This window comes from Scyliorhinus canicula, chromosome 8 (genome assembly GCF_902713615.1).
Source record: "Scyliorhinus canicula chromosome 8, sScyCan1.1, whole genome shotgun sequence".
NCBI classification, from domain to species: domain Eukaryota; kingdom Metazoa; phylum Chordata; class Chondrichthyes; order Carcharhiniformes; family Scyliorhinidae; genus Scyliorhinus; species Scyliorhinus canicula.
Genome location: NC_052153.1, coordinates 6,588,827 through 6,607,933, shown reverse-complemented (window position 1 = coordinate 6,607,933; position 19,107 = coordinate 6,588,827). Strand labels below are relative to the sequence as shown.

The window sequence follows — 19,107 nt, the reverse complement described above, 5'->3', positions numbered from 1 at the left end:
TGCACACTAGACAAAATGCAAGTACAGCGGACTACAAGAATAATGATTCCTGTTAACACATTACCCTCCGCTTATCATGGGTTGGGTGGCTAACCCAAACGAGCCCTTTTTTTCTCTCTCCTCAGATGCCGAATGATTCGAGGGCTCCCCACCTTTGTTTACAGCTGGCTGTCTGGTTGCAGAAAGGCTTTCCTTTCCACCCACCTTAATCACAACTCATCTGTGCTCTGTCTAACTGCTCTGGCGGATAGTCGACAGCTTTTAAAAAAGCAATGACGGAATTTGAGAAACAGTAGTCTTTGCTCTCCTGTTTTAGGGGGGGGGGGGGGGGGTCAGAACGGCACAGGATGCGCCAACTTCACAATAATCTGTCACGACAAATCACACATCACAGAAATACGACATTCTGCAGCAATATATTGATAACGATTTCCTTAGAAGAGCAGGTATTAGGTATTTGCCCAGCAGACAACAATCTATCTTTATAGTAATACAAACAAGACTCCCCATTATTTTACAGCTCTGTACAACAGTTCAGTTACCAAACCATACCACTATCCGAGCGCTGTGGGTTGCACATATGGGAGTGATATCTGGCAAAAAATAAGTTTACCGTAGTTGATATCGCTCTTGCAATAATGTGTTGCCATTTCTCTGCTCATATAATAAGCATTCTGAAGTCAAATGTGTGAAAGGCCACAGGAGCCTCCTGCACAAAGGCCATCATGAATTACAAGATTCTGATAACTCTTGGTTAATCACCAGTTTCAGAAATTGGACGCAAGGTGCACTCCCAGGCACATACACCGTGGCATGGAGGTTCCTTCTAATTCCACCCCAACCCATCCAAAAGCACTGGTGGTTCTTTTCTTGTTTTAAAAAGACTCCCAAGTTGCAAGTTGAAGCAATAAAGGAAATGGTCCTAAGATGCCGGGAATCGGTGCTTTACACGTAAACATATGATCAGTAACCAAGAGTGAACTGTCCTCAAGTTCCTCAGTTATGCACTTGTACTCTGCGCCGTCTCCGGAAAAAGGCCTTCAGATTCCACTTGCCTGGTGGCAGCATGTGTGGTCCATTGTAAACACACAGCACCGTCATGTTGTTGGCATAAGTCAGGTTCTGCAATAGCTACGGAAAACCAAATTGTAGCACGTCAGCAATAATCGAACATGGTCAGTCTTGTACTACAAAGAAGTCGAAACTCTTTTAAAACGCTCTTACTTTCATTCACACACAATGACAAATTTCACGCACTTGAGCTTTTACTGCTCAATCCTTTGTACGCCTTTCACAAACTCTTCATGGGCCAATTACACATTCAAGGTTTACTTTCCGTTAATATGACACCAGATTCAAGAGGTTGGCGCAGCTAATTCGTTTAGTGCTGGTTTCAACTTGTTTCGCTCCATGGCCTAATTTCAAATCTTGTACAGGATTGGAGTGCAGGTGGCCATGTGACCGAAGGCAGCATTCCAGCAATTCCATTGGCCCATGATCAGGCGGCCACACTCGCTTTCCAACAATCCCATTGGCCACAGTTAATCAGGTAATAAGCCTGATTGGTCTGGCTCTGAGTCACTGTCAATAAAGACGAGCCAAGTAGGGAAGGGAAGCTCATGTGACCACTCCTGTGGCCAACAGGATGTGTGTTTATTTTGTTGTGGTGCAGAGACCTCTGCAAGTCTGAAGGCCAGACAGCAACTGTATAATTCCTCCTCTCTTGACCATTTACTATCAAACAGCAATGTGCCATTTAAGATGGCCTCCATTTCCTCCACTACCTTTAATCTCCTTGTACTCCAAAACTACATGCTGTTGTGATGAACTATATGGTATCACAGCTGCAGCTAAACCACAAATAGAAAATCAGCAATTCAAATGCACCTTCATACTGGAAGATCCGCTCAACATTTAATCAAAGTTAGAGTATCATTTGACTGAATGGTTAGCCGTGTACCTTGGGCGTGATAAAGAAATACTGAGAGGTGTTCTCCTTGCAAGCTGCGCGTACCACCATTTCAAAAACCCTCCTCTCATTGGTTGGGTCCATTCCCTGCAATGACAAAAGAAACTAAAGTCTCACATTTCTCACATAAACCCTAACCTTTTTCCCATATTGAAATATTTAATTTATAGACCAAGTTCTGCAAAGTTAAACAAAAGACAATTCCTGAAGGGAGAATTTGCTTCTTTTGTAATGCCAAGTAAACTGTACAGCATTATCGGAAAATACCATAAGACATAGGAGCAGAATTAGGCCACTCGGCCCATCGAGTCTGCCCTGCCATTCAATCATGGCTGATATTTTCTCATCGCCATTCTCCTGCCTTCTCCACATAACCCCGATCCCCTTATTAATCAAGAACCTATCTATCTCTGTCTTAAAGACACTCAGTGATTTGGCCTCCACAACCTTCTGCGGCAAAGAGTTCCACAGATTCACCAAATTCTGGCTGAAGAAATTCCTCCTCATCTCTGTTTAAAGGATTGTCCCTTTAGTCTGAGTTGGTGTCCTCTGGTTCTAGTTTTTCAAACAAGTAGAAACATCCTCTCCACGTCCACTCTATCCAGGTCTCACAGTATCCTGTAAGTTTCAATAAGATCCCCTCATATCATTCCAAACTCCAACAAGTACAGACCCAGAGTCCTCAACCGTTCCTCATACAAGTTCTTCATTCCAGGGATCATTCTTGTGAACCTCTTCTGGACCCTTTCCAAGGCCAGCACATCCTTCCTTGGATACAGGGCCCAAAATTGCTCACAATACTCCAAATGGGGGCTGACCAGAGCCGTATACAGCCTCAGAAGTACCTCCCTGGTCTTGTATTCTAGCCCTCTTGACATGAATGCTAACATTGCATTTGCCCTCTTAATTGCTGTCTGAACCTGCACGTTAACCTTAAGAGAGTCGTGAAGGACTCCCAAGTCCCTCTGATTTCCGAAGCAGTTCCCCATTTAGAAAATAGTCTGTGCCTAAATTTCTCCTTCCAAAGTGCATAATCACGCACTTTTCCACATTGTATTTCATTTGCCACTTCATTGCCCGCTCTCCTAGCTTCTCCAATCCTTCTGCAGCCCCCTTGCTTCCTCAATACTACCTGTCCCTCTACAGATCTTTGTATGATCTGCAAACTTAGCAACAGTGCCTTCAGTTCCTTCTTCCAGATCATTAATGTATATTGTGAAAAGTTGTGGTCCCAGTACCGACCCCTGAGGTATACCACTAGTCACCGGCTTCCATCCTGAAAAAGACCCCTTTATCCCCATTCTCTGCCTTCTGCCAATCCTCTATCCATGCCAGGATCTTACCCTGAACACCATGAACTCTTAATTTATTTAACAGTCTCCTATGCGGCACCTTGTCAAAGGCCTTCTGGAAATCTAAATAAATCACGTCCACTGGTTCTCCTTTGTCTAACTTCCTTGTTACAGCCTCAAAGAACTCTAACAGATTTGTCAGACATTACCTCTTTTTGACAAAGCCGTGCTGACTCAGTCCTACTTTACCATGTACTTCCAAGGACTTTGCGATGTCATCTTTAAAAATGGACTCTAAATTCTTACCAATGATCAAAGTCAGGTTAACCGGCCTATAATTTCCCCTCTTCTGCCTCTCTCCCTTCTTAGACAGTGGTGTTTCATTAGCCACCTTCCAGCCCTCTGGGACCCTTCCTGCTTCCAGTGATTCCTGAAAGATCACCACCAATGCCTCCACAATCTCCTCAGCTATCTCATTTAGACCCCTGGGGTGTCGTCCATCCGGTCCAGGTGACTTATCCACCTTCAGACCTTTCAGTTTCCCCAGAACCTTCTCCTTAGTGATGGCCATTGCACTCACCTCCGTCCCGATTCTCCTGGAGCTCCGGCATCCCACTGGTGTCTTCCACCATGAACACTAATGCAAAGTAACTATCCAGTTCGTCTGCCATTTCTTTGTTCCCTATTATTACTTCTCCAGCCACGTTTTCCAGTGGTCCAATGTCTATTTTTTTCTCTCTCTTAACTTTTATATATTGAAAGAAACTCTTCCTGTCTTCTTTTACATTACTAGCTAACTTGCACTCATATTTCATCTTCTCTCCCCTTATTGCTTTTTTAGTTGTCCTCCGCTCGCTTTTAAATGATTCCCAATCCTCTGGCTTCCCACTAATCCTTGTCACTTTATATGTTTTTTCTTTTGCTTTTATGCTGCCCTTGACTTCCCTTTTCAACCATGGATGCCTTGTCCTGCCCTTAACAGGTTTCCTCCTCCTTGGGATGAATTTCTGCTGTGCCTCCCGAATAATCCCCAAAATTCCCTGCCATTTCTGTTCCACTGCCTTTCCTGCAAGGCTCCTTTTCCAATCAACTCTGGCCAGCTCCTCTCTCATGTCTTTGTAATTACCTTTATTTAATTGTAATACCGTCACATCTGACTCCAGCTTCTCCCTCTCAAACTGCAGGGTAAATTCTATCATATTGTGGTCACTGCTCTTGAAGGGTTCCTTCACCTTAAGATCCCTAATCAAGTCTGCCTCATTACACACCAATTCCCCAAAGGCTGCAATGATAAAAGTACCTGATTGATTTCATCCACAACTCGAAATGGACATCTATTTAATTCCTGCAGAGCCATTAAATACAGCATTGTCGAAACACTTCGTTCCCCGCCACTCTGGTGATGTGGGGTGAGTTCATGGAGCTGAGTGCTGCTGCGAAACTTCACTCTAATTCGGATACCGTATTTATCATATTCTTCCTGTAGGATACAATAATGGACAGAATGATGAGGTGGCCATTCAGCCCATCTAGTTCGATTCATCACTTATTCTTCATTCTTTGATTTGGCGAGTCTAATCTGGTTACTTCAAAATAGTTTTCGATTCCCATGCTTACGTTAATTGACTCATGGGTCTAAACGTTTCACATGACACGATCTAGCTTCCCACCATCCAAAGTCGGTGGGGATGTTGGTTGGAAAATGTCACAAGGCATTTCACAGGAGCATTTGCAAACACAACTTGACACGGAGCTGCATAAGGAGATATTAGGATAGCTGATGAGGAACCAGTAAAACCGTTGCACATCACCCTACATTGACTCCTCTTCCTACTGCTGCTGTTCTGAATGAAAAGGTGTACACCTTGATTCTCTTTGATAAATAGAAAGGAACCCAGCATTAACTAGAGAAACAAACCCACATTTACAGAATCCACAGATTATTTAAATTCAGCGAAGGAGTTCAAGGCAAGGTCCATTGTTTAAAAAGTTTCTTCGCTCAGGTGGAAAGACGTACAGCATGAATGACAAGGATTTGAAAGGTGCATAAAGTATAATGCCACTAGCCGTAGCTTCAATGAAAGGAAAGGAATTGCAGAACAAATCTCAGAGTAAATAGACAGTGATTCCACTGCGGTGTCATGCAAAATACACGAGCAGTATTTAAACAGGCAACAGTAGATTCAGGGACTGGTCCCATTCCAGCAAGGAGGTTGCACAAGATACACAAGTCATGCATATATATTTATATTGGTTGAGAATTTGATTGGGTCTCATTTATGCTTATAAATGGCTTACGGATTTATGGTTATGCTTTTCATTGTGAGGGCGGCACGGTAGCACAGTGGTTAGAACTGTTGCTTCACAGCGCCAGGGTCCCAGGTTCCATTCCCGCTTGGGTCACTGTCTGTATCGAGTCTGCACGTTCTCCCCGTGTCTGACTGACATGTGTCACTTATTGTTTTGTGGCCACATTGTGAAATGAGATAACTAAAGCAGTCTTGAGGTCGGACATTAGGAAAGGACAGTAAACAAATTGGGACCTGATGTCTTGTAGGAAATCTCTCAATTCTGGTGGTCCCGTTCACAACAACAGCTGCCATATCGTACTGATTCAGCAAGACAGTGCGCATCGATTTGGGTTCCTAACAAGCTTAAGCTTTCCTTAACAATTTGTAGAAAGTCAAGATCCGAAACAATCAAAAGAACCGTATACTTCTACCCAGGGAACAATGGGGGAATTGCATTGTATCTTTGTATGTCTACTGCGCAAGGCATTTCAAGGACTTGGGTCATAAACGACAAGTGGATACATTGGATTCCATATTAAGTATGTCAGATTCGAATTGTCAGACTGGGGTCAAATATAGTGGAGACTTCTTAGGATAAAGCAAGTTTTATCACCAGTGTCTAAAAGTTCTGGAATTGTGGTTAATGCAAGTTCTAGCTCACTTAGAGGCCTAGTGAACTCCATAAAGCCAGGTCAACAATGATCTACAGTCAACAGTTTCCATCTGGGGTGCTGGGGTGAAGGGAACAACTTACTGATGACTCAGTTGGGAGTAGAACCATCGGACAAGTAGCACTGGGGAGATTATTGGCGTAAATGTCAATGTCCGAATGTAGCTGGAAAACACCGTACCTCATTATCTGTGTGCAGGTCAATTTCTCCAGCGCACTGCATCGAGCGGAAATACTCGCTAAACTTCTCATTGATCTGTTCGACAAGTTGTTTCAAAGGATTTAGCCACCTTTCTTTCACCTATTGGAAGTGGAAAATAAATTTATCACAGAAAAACACAATTGAGTCACACTGACACCTAGTGGGCGGCAAGATGGTCAGCACTGCTGCCTCAACGCCAGGGACCCGGGTTTGATTCTGACCTCGGGTGACTGCCTCTGTGCGGAGTCTGCACGTTCTCCCCATGGCTGCGTGGGTTTCCTCCGGATGCTCCGGTTTCCTCCCACAGTCCAAAGACGTGCAGGTTAGGTGGATTGGCCATGTTAAATTGTCGTTTAGTGTCCAAAAAGGGTTTACTAGGTAGGATATTGTTTCCAAGGATCGGTGCAGACTCAATGGGCCGAATGGCCTCCTTCTGCACTTCAGAGATTCTATTATTCTTTTTTTAAAATAAATTTAGAGTACCCAATTCATTAAACTAAAGGGCAATTTAGCCTGGCCAATCCACCTACCCAGCACATCTTTGGGTCGGGGGGGTGAAACCCATGCATCAGGCGGAGAATGTGCAAACTCCACACGGACAGTTATCCAGAGCCAGGATCGAACCCGGGACCTCGGCGCAGTGAGGCAGCAGCGCTAACCACTGCGCCACCATGCTGCCGAGATGCTACGATTCTAAGAATGTCAAATTTAAATGTTGGAGTGAACGTTTACAGTTTCAAATAAAACAGTTCTTCATCTACCTGTGAGATATTCAGCTTATAATTTTCCAATTCACTTTTTTTTCTATTCAGCTCTTCAGATAAATTTTCTATTTCTTGTTTCCTCCTCTTGTATTCATCCACAACCTAAAAGAGAAGTTATTTTATGGAGCACATCAATTATAATGGATACATCAACACGCAACTATCATTTTGCAAAGACACAACAAACACAAGAGATAGGAGCAGCAGTAGGCCATTCGGCCCGTCTTGCTTATTCTGCCATTCAATAAGATTGGCTGAATGTATTCTGAACACAGCTTTCCCACCTGTGCCCCCTCAACCTGCAACTCCCTCTGACTATCATGAATCTAATATAAAAGTAAAGTACGGCAGATGTCCGAAATAAAACAGAAAATGTTGGAAAACTCACCGGCCTCGAATATTTTCAACGGTCCAGCCACCACTGCTCACGAAGAAAAAGACTAAAGATCCTCACAGAGAGGAAATTCCTCCTCATCCCATTGTTAAATGGGAGGCCCCTTATTCTGAAACTGGCCCTACGAGTTCTAGGTTCCTCTTACAAGGGGAAACAGCTTCTCAGCATCTACCCTGTTCAGCTCCTTCAGAATCATAATGCAGCGATACGTTAATAACTGTGCATTTCCCCCTGGATCTGATAAAGAACTATCTTTAAGTGTTTCTAATGAAGTTACTACGCAGTACATTCACATCCAGTAAGACAGATATTTAGCACAGCTAATGACAGTAGTTCCCTTTGGTCACCAGAAATGTAATAATAGTGCACTCAACTTGACTCCAACGGAGTATTTGACCGAATATGGCATCAAGGAGCCCGAGCAAAACTGCAGGCAATGGGAATGGGGGAAAAACACTCCGCTGATTGGACCTCATACCTAGCACAAAGGAAGATGGTTCTGATTGTTGGAGGTCAAACATCTCAATTCCAGGATATTACTGCAGGAGTTTCTCAAGGTAGTGTCCTAGGCCCAACCATCTTCAGCTGCTTCATCAATGACCTTCCAACGCAAGGTCAGAATTGGGGATGTTCATTGATGATTGCACAATGTTCAGCACCATTCGCGACTCCTCAGATGTTTGAAGCAGTCCATGTCAAAATGCAGCAAAGACCTGGACAATATCCAGGCTTGAGTTGACAAATGAAAAGTAACATTGCGTCACACAAGTGTCAGGCACTGACTATTACCTCTTGACAGTCACATCGCTGAATCCCCACTATCAACATCCTGGGAGTTAACATTGACCAGAAACTCAACTGGACTAGCCAGAAAGGTACTGTGGCTACAAGAGCAGATCAGAGGCTGGGAAACCTGCAGCGAGTAACTCACCTCCCGATACACCAAAGCCTGCCCCCCACCTAGAAAGGCACAAGTCAGGAGCGTGGTGCAATACTCTCCATAAAAGCAAATTACTGTGGATGCTTTGACAAAGAGTCATCGGACTCAAAACGTTAGCTCTTTTCTCTCCCGACACATGCTGCCAGATCTGCTGAGATTTTCCAGCATTTTCTCTTTCGTGGAATACTCTCCCCTTGCCTGGATGAGTGCAGCTCCAACAACCCTCAAAGCTTGACAGCTTCCAGGACAAAGCAGCCCTGCTTGATTGACACCCCACACATGAACATTCATGCCCTCCACCGACGCACTGTAGCAGCAGTATGTACCGTCTACAAGATGCACTGCAGCAACTCACCAACGCTCCTTAGACAGCACCTTCCAAACCCACGAGTTCTACCATCTAGAATGGCAGGCCTGTGGACACATGGGAAAATCGCCACCTGGAGGTTCCCCTCCAATCCATACACCATCCTGACTTGGAAATATATCACCATTCCTTCACTATCGCTGGGTCAGAATCCGGAAACTCCCTCCCTAACAGCACCGTGGGTGTACTTACACCACAAAGACTGCAGCAGTTCAAGATGACAGTTCGCCACCACCTTCTCAAGGGCAATTAGGGATGGGCAAAAATTGTCAGCTTAGCCAGAGGCACCCACATCCCATGAATAAATTAAAAAATAAACTGAACTACATATTTTTGACTACAATTTTCAGCCAATACCTAAAACAGATTATTTTGTCAATTATTTTAATCCTGTTTGTGGGGCCTTGCTATTTACAAGTTAGTACTTCTGTATTTCAACTCTGCCAACACTTGAAAAAGTAGTTAATTGTCTGTGAAGTACTTCAGGGCACCCCAAGGCCATGAACAGTGGATGCTATAAAAACACTGACTCTTTCCAAATTCTTTCGACACCTACACCTTAAATTAGGATTGGAACCTGTTCTGTCCCCACTACAGATACGCACAGGAACACCAATGTTACGTTTTTGCCCCAAGTTCAGGAGAATCGCAAAGGCGTACTTGGGTTAATTACATTGGCTGAGTTCATTTATGATTCATTTGGTGGTTTCGAAAAAAACTGTTCTTACCGAAGAATTCAAGCCTGTGAAACAGGATGCTCTTGATTTTTCCTCATTAAGCGAAGCATCTATTTCATCCAGTGTATTTGGAAGACTTTGAAATGCCTGAGAGAACAAACAATCAAATTATAAGATCATAGGAATTGAAATGGCTCATTCCGACTCAAGGCAATTTAAAAACAAGCACTAGTGTTCAATAATAGATCGAGCAGTCAGTTACAATGATGCGTATTTGCAATCCAAGACTACAGCTTTTATCCTAGAGTACTCACAGGACAAAAACAAAGGGCAGTTTTAGCCAGGGCCACTTTGGTAGCCAGGGAAATAGCCACCCCATTTACCCCATGCAGTGGCATGCCACCCTCCTCAAAGGAGTCGTGCTGACCTTCCTTCGCTCTGTCCCATCCATACACTTCAGAGAGTATAGTTGCTGTTGTGCATGCAACCGTAAATGTCACTGTACGCGACAGAATCATAGAATTTACAATGCAGAAAGAGGCCATTCAACCCATCGAGTCTGCACTGGCCCTTGAAAAGAGCACCCTACTTAAGCCCATGCCTCCACCCTATCGCCGTAACCTCACCTAACCTTTTTGGACACTAAGGGCAATTTATCATGGCTAATACACCTAACCTGCACATCTTTGGACTGTGGTAGGAAACCCACGCAGACAGGGGGAGAACGTGCGGACACTGCACTGACAGTGATCCAAGCCGGGATTCAAACCTGGGACCTTGAAGCTGTGAAGCAACTGTGCTAACCACTGTGCTGCCGTGTGGCATACTCTGCCCACCGGGTCTCTGCAGCGCAGCGAGAGACCGGGACACCATTTCTAAATGGCATCCCAATTTCTGGAACCTCCAAAGCGATCCACGGCTGCCCCCCCCACCCCGCCCCGTGGACTATGGGAGGGGTCCCCACAAAAAATGCCAGCTTGGCACCCTGACAGTGCCCATGCCAGCTGGCAATGCCACCCAGGCAGCACTGCCAGGGTGCGAGGCTGGCCGTTCCTAGGTGCTCAGGTGGCACCAGCCATGCCTGGGTACCACCCTGCCCAAAGGGCATGCACCTGGGTGTTTCCGATCCCCTGGGAGACCCCCACGAGTGCCGTTCCATCTAGTCCCCGTTTATGGAGACCAGTACTGAACGGTGCTCACCCGACAACTTCCTTTCCATTTGCACGACAACTATTATTTCCAAGAAATGTTCATGTCAAGAAATCATGGTTTTACTCCAGTTCACCCAATTAATTTATCCTTACACAAGATTAGAAAATTTAATTTGTAGTAATTTCCCAAATCGTTAGCACGTGCATACTACGAACTGAAATTGATACCCACCTTCTCCAAGTACTCTGCAATTTTAATATTGAGGCAGCACCTGCACAAATTTTGAAAATGAACTATTTTTACATCTTTTGGCTAAACTTTAACTTGTCCAGTCAAATAACCACTGCGCCTTTCATTTAATTAATTTTTTCAAATTAAGGGGAAATTTAGCATGGCTAACTTACCTACCCTGCACAACTTTGGGTTCTGGGGGTGAGACCCACAGACACAGGGACATTGACCCGGGGCCAGGATCAAACCCGGATCCTTGGCGCTGTGAGGAAGCAGTGCTAACCCACTGTGCCACCGTGCTGCCCTTCACTGCACCTTTCATTATCAATAAAGAAAGTTAATTAGGGCTGTACGTTCTGGGAACCACTGGATTTGCACATCATTCAGTTTAAACTGGAGTTAATCCATTTAGCAACACTTTCCCACCCCGTATAACAATCAATACTACATTATGTGCATCAGCAACACCAGTCAACAAGATTCATTACTGTTGATATTTATGCCTGCAATTCTTGAAATTCCATTAACAAATGCAGATTGTATCTATAAATTATGGCAAACGTGGTCATACAAATACCATTTCAGACAGATTAAAGCCATGGCCACATTTCTGTTATAATCCAGCAGTTCTTTTCTACTTACTGTCATCAGTTCTGGAGGGATATCATTTTGATTCGGATCCAGGCCACAGGTCTGCCTGGCTGCTTTCATGCGCTCTTTACACATATTTAGGAGCCTGCGTTTTTTCTCATCCAGCTCTGCATATTGTTTCTGCGGTCCACAACAAAATTATTTCAGTTGAAAATAAAGCAGCAATGCACGAAGTTACTAGTCCAGTAATTATCGAGTGCAAGAATTCGCCAATGCTCAATCTCAGATTTTAGCTCACGGGACTACAAAAACAATTACACGATTCTTCCACTAATGAGCACTTTAAACCAAACACACCAAGTACTCTTACACTTTATGTTATTTGTTATGTTATATGTTATTAGCAATTCATCTTTCTTCCCCCATGAATTTCCAGCACTATATTTTCTCCTGAATACACGACTAACCGTACTACTTTATTTTGCTGAAATGAAATGAAAATCGCTTATTGTCACAAGTAGGCTTCAAATGAAGTTACTGTGAAAAGCCCCTAGTCGCCACATTCCGGCACCTGTTCAGGGAGGCTGGTACGGGAATTGAACCGTGCTGCTGGCCTGCTTTCAAAGCCAGCGATTTAGCCATGTGCTAAACCCACACTGGCGAGCGTATATAAAATTTAGAAATACTGAATTACTGAAATACTGAATTACAATTATGGATGCGGAGAAGCACAAGAATCTGAAATCAAGCTCAAACAATTGGAACGCAAACTTCTGCACATGCTATTAATCAACATATTTCACAGACAAATGTGTGTTTTTTCTTAGATTTATAACCCACATAACAACATGCACATCTCACAAAGTACATGCATGTTACATGCTAATAAATGAATCCAATGTTCTTCCACTAGTATCAATGCTTATTAATAATGCCACATACTTTTTACATTGTCAGGCACCTTGGTCTGAAAGGAAGCTTCGTGGTTTGGATTTGGCTCAAAGAGCAATTAGACAGAGTTCTTGGTTATGAAAAGACGTTTGCGGGACTGGACCGATTTTCATTTGAGTAAAAGGCTAAGGGAGTGCTTGATCCAGTTCAGTTAAAACACTGGGAGGAATGGATTATATCCATTCAATATACATACTTAACTTGAACTGCAAGTTCAAATGCATTGAAGGAGAAGCTGGAGGAAGGACTAGACGATTATGCTGACAGAGCGAGCTGATGAAGTAAGGTGGGAGGAGGCTCAGTTGGCACATACACACTGATATGGACCATTTGAACCAAATGCTCTGTCGCGGAGCTGAATATGTAACAGAATTGAAGACGATACCTCTTTCATCTTTTGTTCTGCAGCTGATTCTTTGCATTCTGTTTCCAGTCGGTTCTTCTGATAAGTTAATGATGTGTTTTCAAGAACAAGGCCAACTTTCTCCATGTTCAGTGTCAGGCAGCTCTGGAAAGAAAATGCTGCAACTTTTAGACCGGAAAGGTTCCAATTCTTCTATTCTTCCCTAGCACCAAACTTCCACCAATTGGCCGCTCGTGAGAACAGCTATGGCAAATTAAATAAACAACACCCTCATAGGACATAAGAACATAAGAACATAAGAACTAGGAGGAGTAGGCCATCTGGCCCCTCAAGCCTGCTCCGCCATTCAATTAGATCATGGCTGATCTTTTGTGGACTCAGCTCCGCTTTCCGGCCCGAACACCATAACCCTTAATCCCTTTATTCTTCAAAAAACTATCTATCTTTACCTTAAAAACATGTAATGAAGGAGCCTCAACTGCTTCACTGGGCAAGGAATTCCATAGATTCACAACCCTTTGGGTGAAGAAGTTCCTCCTAAACTCAGTCCTAAATCTACTTCCCATTATTTTGAGGCTATGCCCCCTAGTTCTGCTGTCACCCGCCAGTGGAAACAACCTGCCCGCATCGATCCTACCTATTCCCTTCATAATTTTAAATGTTTCTATAAGATCCCCCCTCATCCTTCTAAATTCCAACGAGTACAGTCCCAGTCTACTCAACCTCTCCTCATAATCCAACCCCTTCAGCTCTGGGATTAACCTAGAGAATCTCCTCTGCACACCCTCCAGCGCCAGTACGTCCTTTCTCAAGTAAGGAGACCAAAACTGAACACAATACTCCAGGTGTGGCCGCACTAACACCTTATACAATTGCAACATAACCTCCCTAGTCTTAAACTCCATCCCTCTAGCAATGAAGGACAAAATTCCATTTGCCTTCTTAATCACCTGTTGCACTTGTAAACCAACCTTCTGTGACTCATGCACTAGCACACCCAAGTCTCTCTGAACAGCGGCATGCTTTAATATTTTATCATTTAAATAATAATCCTGTTTGCTGTTATTCCTACCAAAATGGATAACCTCACATTTGTCAACATTGTATTCCATGGTGTTTCGAATTTCCACAGCAAGGCATGGAAATAATATTTCCGTGGTAGTGTTATGAAATGTTAGCTGTTGATGTGTAACCCCTAATCTTAACTAATTTACATGAGCAACCTGTGCAACAGTTATTTCAATGTCCTACCTCTCCAGCCTGTTCACTGGAAAAGTGAAATGGAGGGGAGGAAGTAAACAATAAAATGAAATGCAAAAAAGATTCTGTGTTATTAAAGCATCCCAGGCTTTATCATGAGAGAGAGTACATAATCCAGGAAATTACATTAAACCTTTATAAAATGCTTTCTAGGGGCAGCATGGTGGCCTAGTGGTTAGCACAACCGCCTCACGGCGCTGAGGTCCCAGGTTCAATCCCGGCTCTGGGTCACTGTCCGTGTGGAGTTTGCACATTCTCCCCGTGTCTGCGTGGGTTTCGCCCCCACAACCCAAAAATGTGCAGAGTAGGTGGATTGGCCACGCTAAATTGCCCCTTAATTGGAAAAAATAATTGGGTAATCTAAATTTATAAAAAAAAAAAAAAAATAAATAAAATGCTTTCTTTGTATTTGCTCATGGGATGTTGGCGTCACTGGAAGATCAGCATTTATTGTCCATCTCTAATTACCCTGGAAGAGGTGGTAGTGAGCTGCCTTCTTGAAGCACTAGTCCATGTGGTGTAGTTGCACCCATAATGCTATTAGGGAGGATTTTGACTCAGTGAGACTTGGAGGGAAACCTGGATTTGATGACCCCATTGCCTGCTGCCCTTGTTCTTTAAGGGTTAGAATTGATGCTGTTGAAGGAGCCTTGGCAGCTTGCTCATGGTGCGCACTGCTGCCACTGCTGTTGGAGGGAGTGAATGTTTAATAAGTAGATGGGGTGCTAATCAGATGGGCAGCTCCACCCTGATTGGTGTTGAGCTTCTCGAGTGTTGTTGGAGCTGTAACAGGCAAATGAGGAGAATTTCATCTCTCTCCAGATTTGTGCCACATAGATGACAGTCAGGCTATGGGGAGTCAAGGCGTGAGGTACTTGTGCCGAAACCCAGCCGCTGACCTGCTCGTGGCCACAGTATATACCTGACTAGTCCAGTTAAGCTCTGTACCTGACTAGTCCAGTTAAGCTCCGTACGTGACTAGTCCAGTTAAGCTCCGTACGTGACTAGTCCAGTTAAGCTCCGTACGTGACTAGTCCAGTTAAGCTCTGTACCTGACTAGTCCAGTTAAGCTCCGTACGTGACTAGTCCAGTTAAGAACTGTACGTGACTAGTCCAGTTAAGCTCTGTACGTGACTAGTCCAGTTAAGCTCTGTACGTGACTAGTCCAGTTAAGAACTGTACGTGACTAGTCCAGTACACCTCTGTACGTGACTAGTCCAGTACATCTCTGTACGTGACTAGTCCAGTTAAGAACTGTACGTGACTAGTCCAGTACACCTCTGTACGTGACTAGTCCAGTTAAGCTCCGTACGTGACTAGTCCAGTTAAGCTCTGTACGTGACTAGTCCAGTTAAGCTCCATACGCGACTAGTCCAGTTAAGCTCTGTACGTGACTAGTCCAGTTAAGCTCCGTACGTGACTAGTCCAGTTAAGCTCTGTACGTGACTAGTCCAGTTAAGCTCCATACGCGACTAGTCCAGTTAAGCTCTGTGCGTGACTAGTCCAGTTAAGCTCTGTACGTGACTAGTCCAGTTAAGAACTGTGCGTGACTAGTCCAGTTAAGAACTGTGCGTGACTAGTCCAGTTAAGCTCTGTACGTGACTAGTCCAGTTAAGAACTGTACGTTACTCGTCCAGTTAAGTTCTGTACATGACTAGTCCTGTTACGTTCTGTACGTGACTAGTCCTGTTACGTTCTGTACGTGACTAGTCCAGTTAAGATCTGTATGTGACTGGTCCAGTTAAGCTCTTGTCAACAGTGGCCCCCAGCATGCTGATCTTGGTAGATAATTTGACCTGGGAGGTGAAGGCCAACTAGTTGCTCTTACAAAGCTCCTCTTAAAATGATTCCAAACCTGACACGACAGTTAGCACGCGAGCAACACCATCTGATTGTTCCTTCTTGTTCTCTTTTTAAAAATAAATTTAAAGTACCCAATTCAGATTTTCCAATTAAGGGGCAATTTAGCGTGGCCAATCCACCTACCCTGTACATCTTTGTGTTGTGGGGGCGAAACCCACGCTGACACGGGGAGAATGTGCAAACTCCACACGGACAGTGACCCAGAGCCGGGATCGAACCCAGGACTTCAGCGACGTGAGGCAGCAATGCTAACCACTGCGCCACCGTGCTGCCCTCCTTCTTGTTCTCTTAACTCACTGAGGTGAAAAGGAAATCCATTTAAAACCTCATCCTTTCAGAAGCATCTTAAAATAGGAGAGGGGGTTGGAGAGGTTCAGGGAATGAATTTCAAAGTTTAGGCAGTTGAAGATGAAGTGTTGAAAATCTAGAATGTACAAGAGGCTAGAACTGGAGGAGAACAGAGATACTCAGACGGTTGTGAACTGGAGGAGGTTACAGAAACGGGGAGGCCTTGGAGTGATTAGAAAATTTAAATCAATCGACGAATGAAGAAAAGGAGACAAAAAAGATTTTTGTTTAAAAGGACGAGTGGCTGTGATTTGAAACGTGCTCCTGAAAGGATTGTGGACACAGATTCAACAATAACTTTCAAAAGGAAATATATAAATATTTGGAGGACGAGAATTTTAAAGTCGAGGCGTAGCATTTAGAAGCGAGCATCCCAGGCGTAATTTTAAAGTGTTTTTTTTTTAAAGTTTAAAACTAAATCCATATTTCTGCATACAGAGCTCCTTTAGGATCTTGTATATTCTTTCATTTAAACAGTACAGGTTGCGATTTGCACATATTGCTGAATATTTTGCAAGGCAGTGATTTTTCTCTTTACAAAAATAATTTCACAAATAAAAAAAATATTCCAGCACATTTTGCTGGAGAGAGCTTATTCAATTGAACTGAGGAGAGATCAGGACAATGTGGTTTGTGGAAATACTGAGCGACAAAAAAAAAATTACTTAAAGACTCACCCTAATAAGCTGCGTTAATTCCGAAACTAGTTTGGCTTTTTGAGCATAGATTGCTTTCATTTTTACATTAGCTTTTCGTTCTTCCACTTCAAGATTGATAGCATCCATCTCCATCTGTTTCAGACTGAGAACAAGTCGTTAAATGGGGGGTGGGGAGGAAGAGTAGATCATCTGTTAATATTCAAGTGCTTCCAATACCAAGGCTATCTTCGCCTCAGCAAAATGTTTTGTTACTTAACAGTGTTATCAAGTAATTACAGTATGCTCATGCATTATGCACTGATAACTAAAATAACAATTGCAACCCTAGTGCCTGATTAAAGTTGCCAACTCAGTCTCCCAGACCAATGGTTTTTATAGTCTATTCATCCATTTCAAGTTCATATCTGACATAAGTTACTGAAAAAAGGTCAAAGTCAATGCAGAATTATCAAGCCGAAATTTAGATGCTGTTTCAATTGTTACTTAGAGTACCCAATTTAGCGTGGCCAATCAACCTAGCCTGCACATCTTTGGGTGGACATGAAATGAAATGAAAATCGCTTATTGTCACGAGTAGGCTTCAAATGAAGTTACTGTGAAAAGCCCCTAGTCGCCATATTCCGGCGCCTGTTCGAGGAGGCTGTTACGGAAATCGAACCGTGCTGCTGGCCTGCTTTCAAAGTCAGCGATTTAGCCCTGTGCTAAACAACCCCTAAACATGGACTCCTCGGCACCGTGAGGCAGCAGTGCTAACCACTACGCCTCCCATTTCAATTGTTACTGATTCCTATGTCGGCACTGCCTCTGTTGAATCCATTATCTGAAGCTGTAACAAGTCCTCCTTCTGAAGGCATATAAAGCTAATAAAGCAGATTTCAGGCCTGATAGCGTATTCAAAAACAGAAAATGTTTGGCTAACGATTGGATTTGTTTACGGTCACGTGTACCGACGTACAGTGAAAAGTATTTTTCTGTGAGCAGCTCAACGGATCATTAAGTACATGGGAAGAAAGGGGAATAGAAAAAAATACATAATAGGGTAACACAAGGTATACAATGTAACTACATAAGCACCGGCATCGGATGAAGCATGCAGGGGTGTAGTGTTAATGAGGTCAGTCCATAAGAGGGTCGTTTAGGAGTCTGGTGACATTGGGGAAGAAGCTGTTTTTGAGTCTGTTTGTGCGTGTTCTCAGTCTTCTGTATCTCCTGCCCGATGGAAGAAGTTGGAAGAGTGAGTAAGCTGGGTGGGAGGGGTCTTTGATTATGCTGCCGGCTTTCCCCAGGCAGCGGGAGGAGTAGATGGAGTCAATGGATGGGAGGCAGGTTTGTGTGATGGACTGGGCGGTATTCACGACTCTCTGAAGTTTCTTGCGGTCCTGGGCCGAGCATTTGCCATACCAGGCTGTGATGCAGCCGGATAGGATCCTTTCTATGGTGCATCGGTAAAAGTTGGTAAGGGTTAATGTGGACATGCTGAATTTCCTTAGTTTCCTGAGGAAGTATAGGCGCTGTTGTGCTTTCTTGGTGGTAGCGTCGACGTGGGTGGACCAGGACAGATTTTTGGAGATGTGCACCCCTCAGATGCCAGCTTTGGGCAGTGTTTGCTTCCAACAATACAGTCTGATGCCATAGTGTGTACAATTCAAGGTTTATTTTACATTGGATATTATGCAATTTGAGGTTTAGTTGGGGTGGATTTTGGATAATTCAAGGTAGGGTCATAAGCCATACAATTGTATTTGGAGGCAGTCTTGTATCAAAGAGTGGCCAACCAGAATTGAGAGTAAAAACCTCAGTTAAGCAGTGCATGTGACAAATGAATAGAAAATAGAAATTCACATGCAAGTGGAACTCCAGATTTTTAAGATCATCTTTGATTTTAAATGACAGCAGCGAAGTCGTCACATTACTGCTAGCAATTTTGTAATTGAAAGTGTTCCTTGAAATGTAATTAAGCAGCCACTTGAAGGGTAAAGTCAAGGAATATTCAAATGTTAGTGTGTCCAACCTCAATATAAAAAATCTTATGAAATGTGTATATTTTCCACATAGAATTTACAGTGCAGAAGGAGGCCATTCGGCTCTATGAGTCTACACAGGCCCTTGGAAAGCGCACCCT

The 19,107-nt window shown here is 43.7% G+C and overlaps 1 protein-coding gene across 1 annotated transcript in view; it reads right to left on the bottom strand.

Moving 5' to 3' along the window:
* Positions 1 to 315: 315 nt before the first annotated feature.
* The window catches only part of smc5 (structural maintenance of chromosomes 5), a 63,110-nt gene continuing 44,318 nt past the window's right edge, over positions 316 to 19,107 (bottom strand). The window contains exons 16-24 of the mRNA XM_038804095.1: positions 17,004 to 17,127; positions 12,877 to 12,999; positions 11,592 to 11,720; positions 9,618 to 9,713; positions 7,186 to 7,290; positions 6,404 to 6,523; positions 4,562 to 4,741; positions 1,961 to 2,056; positions 316 to 1,131 (exon numbers count right to left, since the gene is read on the bottom strand). Coding sequence (XP_038660023.1) covers positions 997 to 1,131; positions 1,961 to 2,056; positions 4,562 to 4,741; positions 6,404 to 6,523; positions 7,186 to 7,290; positions 9,618 to 9,713; positions 11,592 to 11,720; positions 12,877 to 12,999; positions 17,004 to 17,127 — 1,108 coding nt within the window. The 3' untranslated portion in view covers positions 316 to 996. The remainder of the gene's footprint in view (positions 1,132 to 1,960; positions 2,057 to 4,561; positions 4,742 to 6,403; positions 6,524 to 7,185; positions 7,291 to 9,617; positions 9,714 to 11,591; positions 11,721 to 12,876; positions 13,000 to 17,003; positions 17,128 to 19,107) is intronic.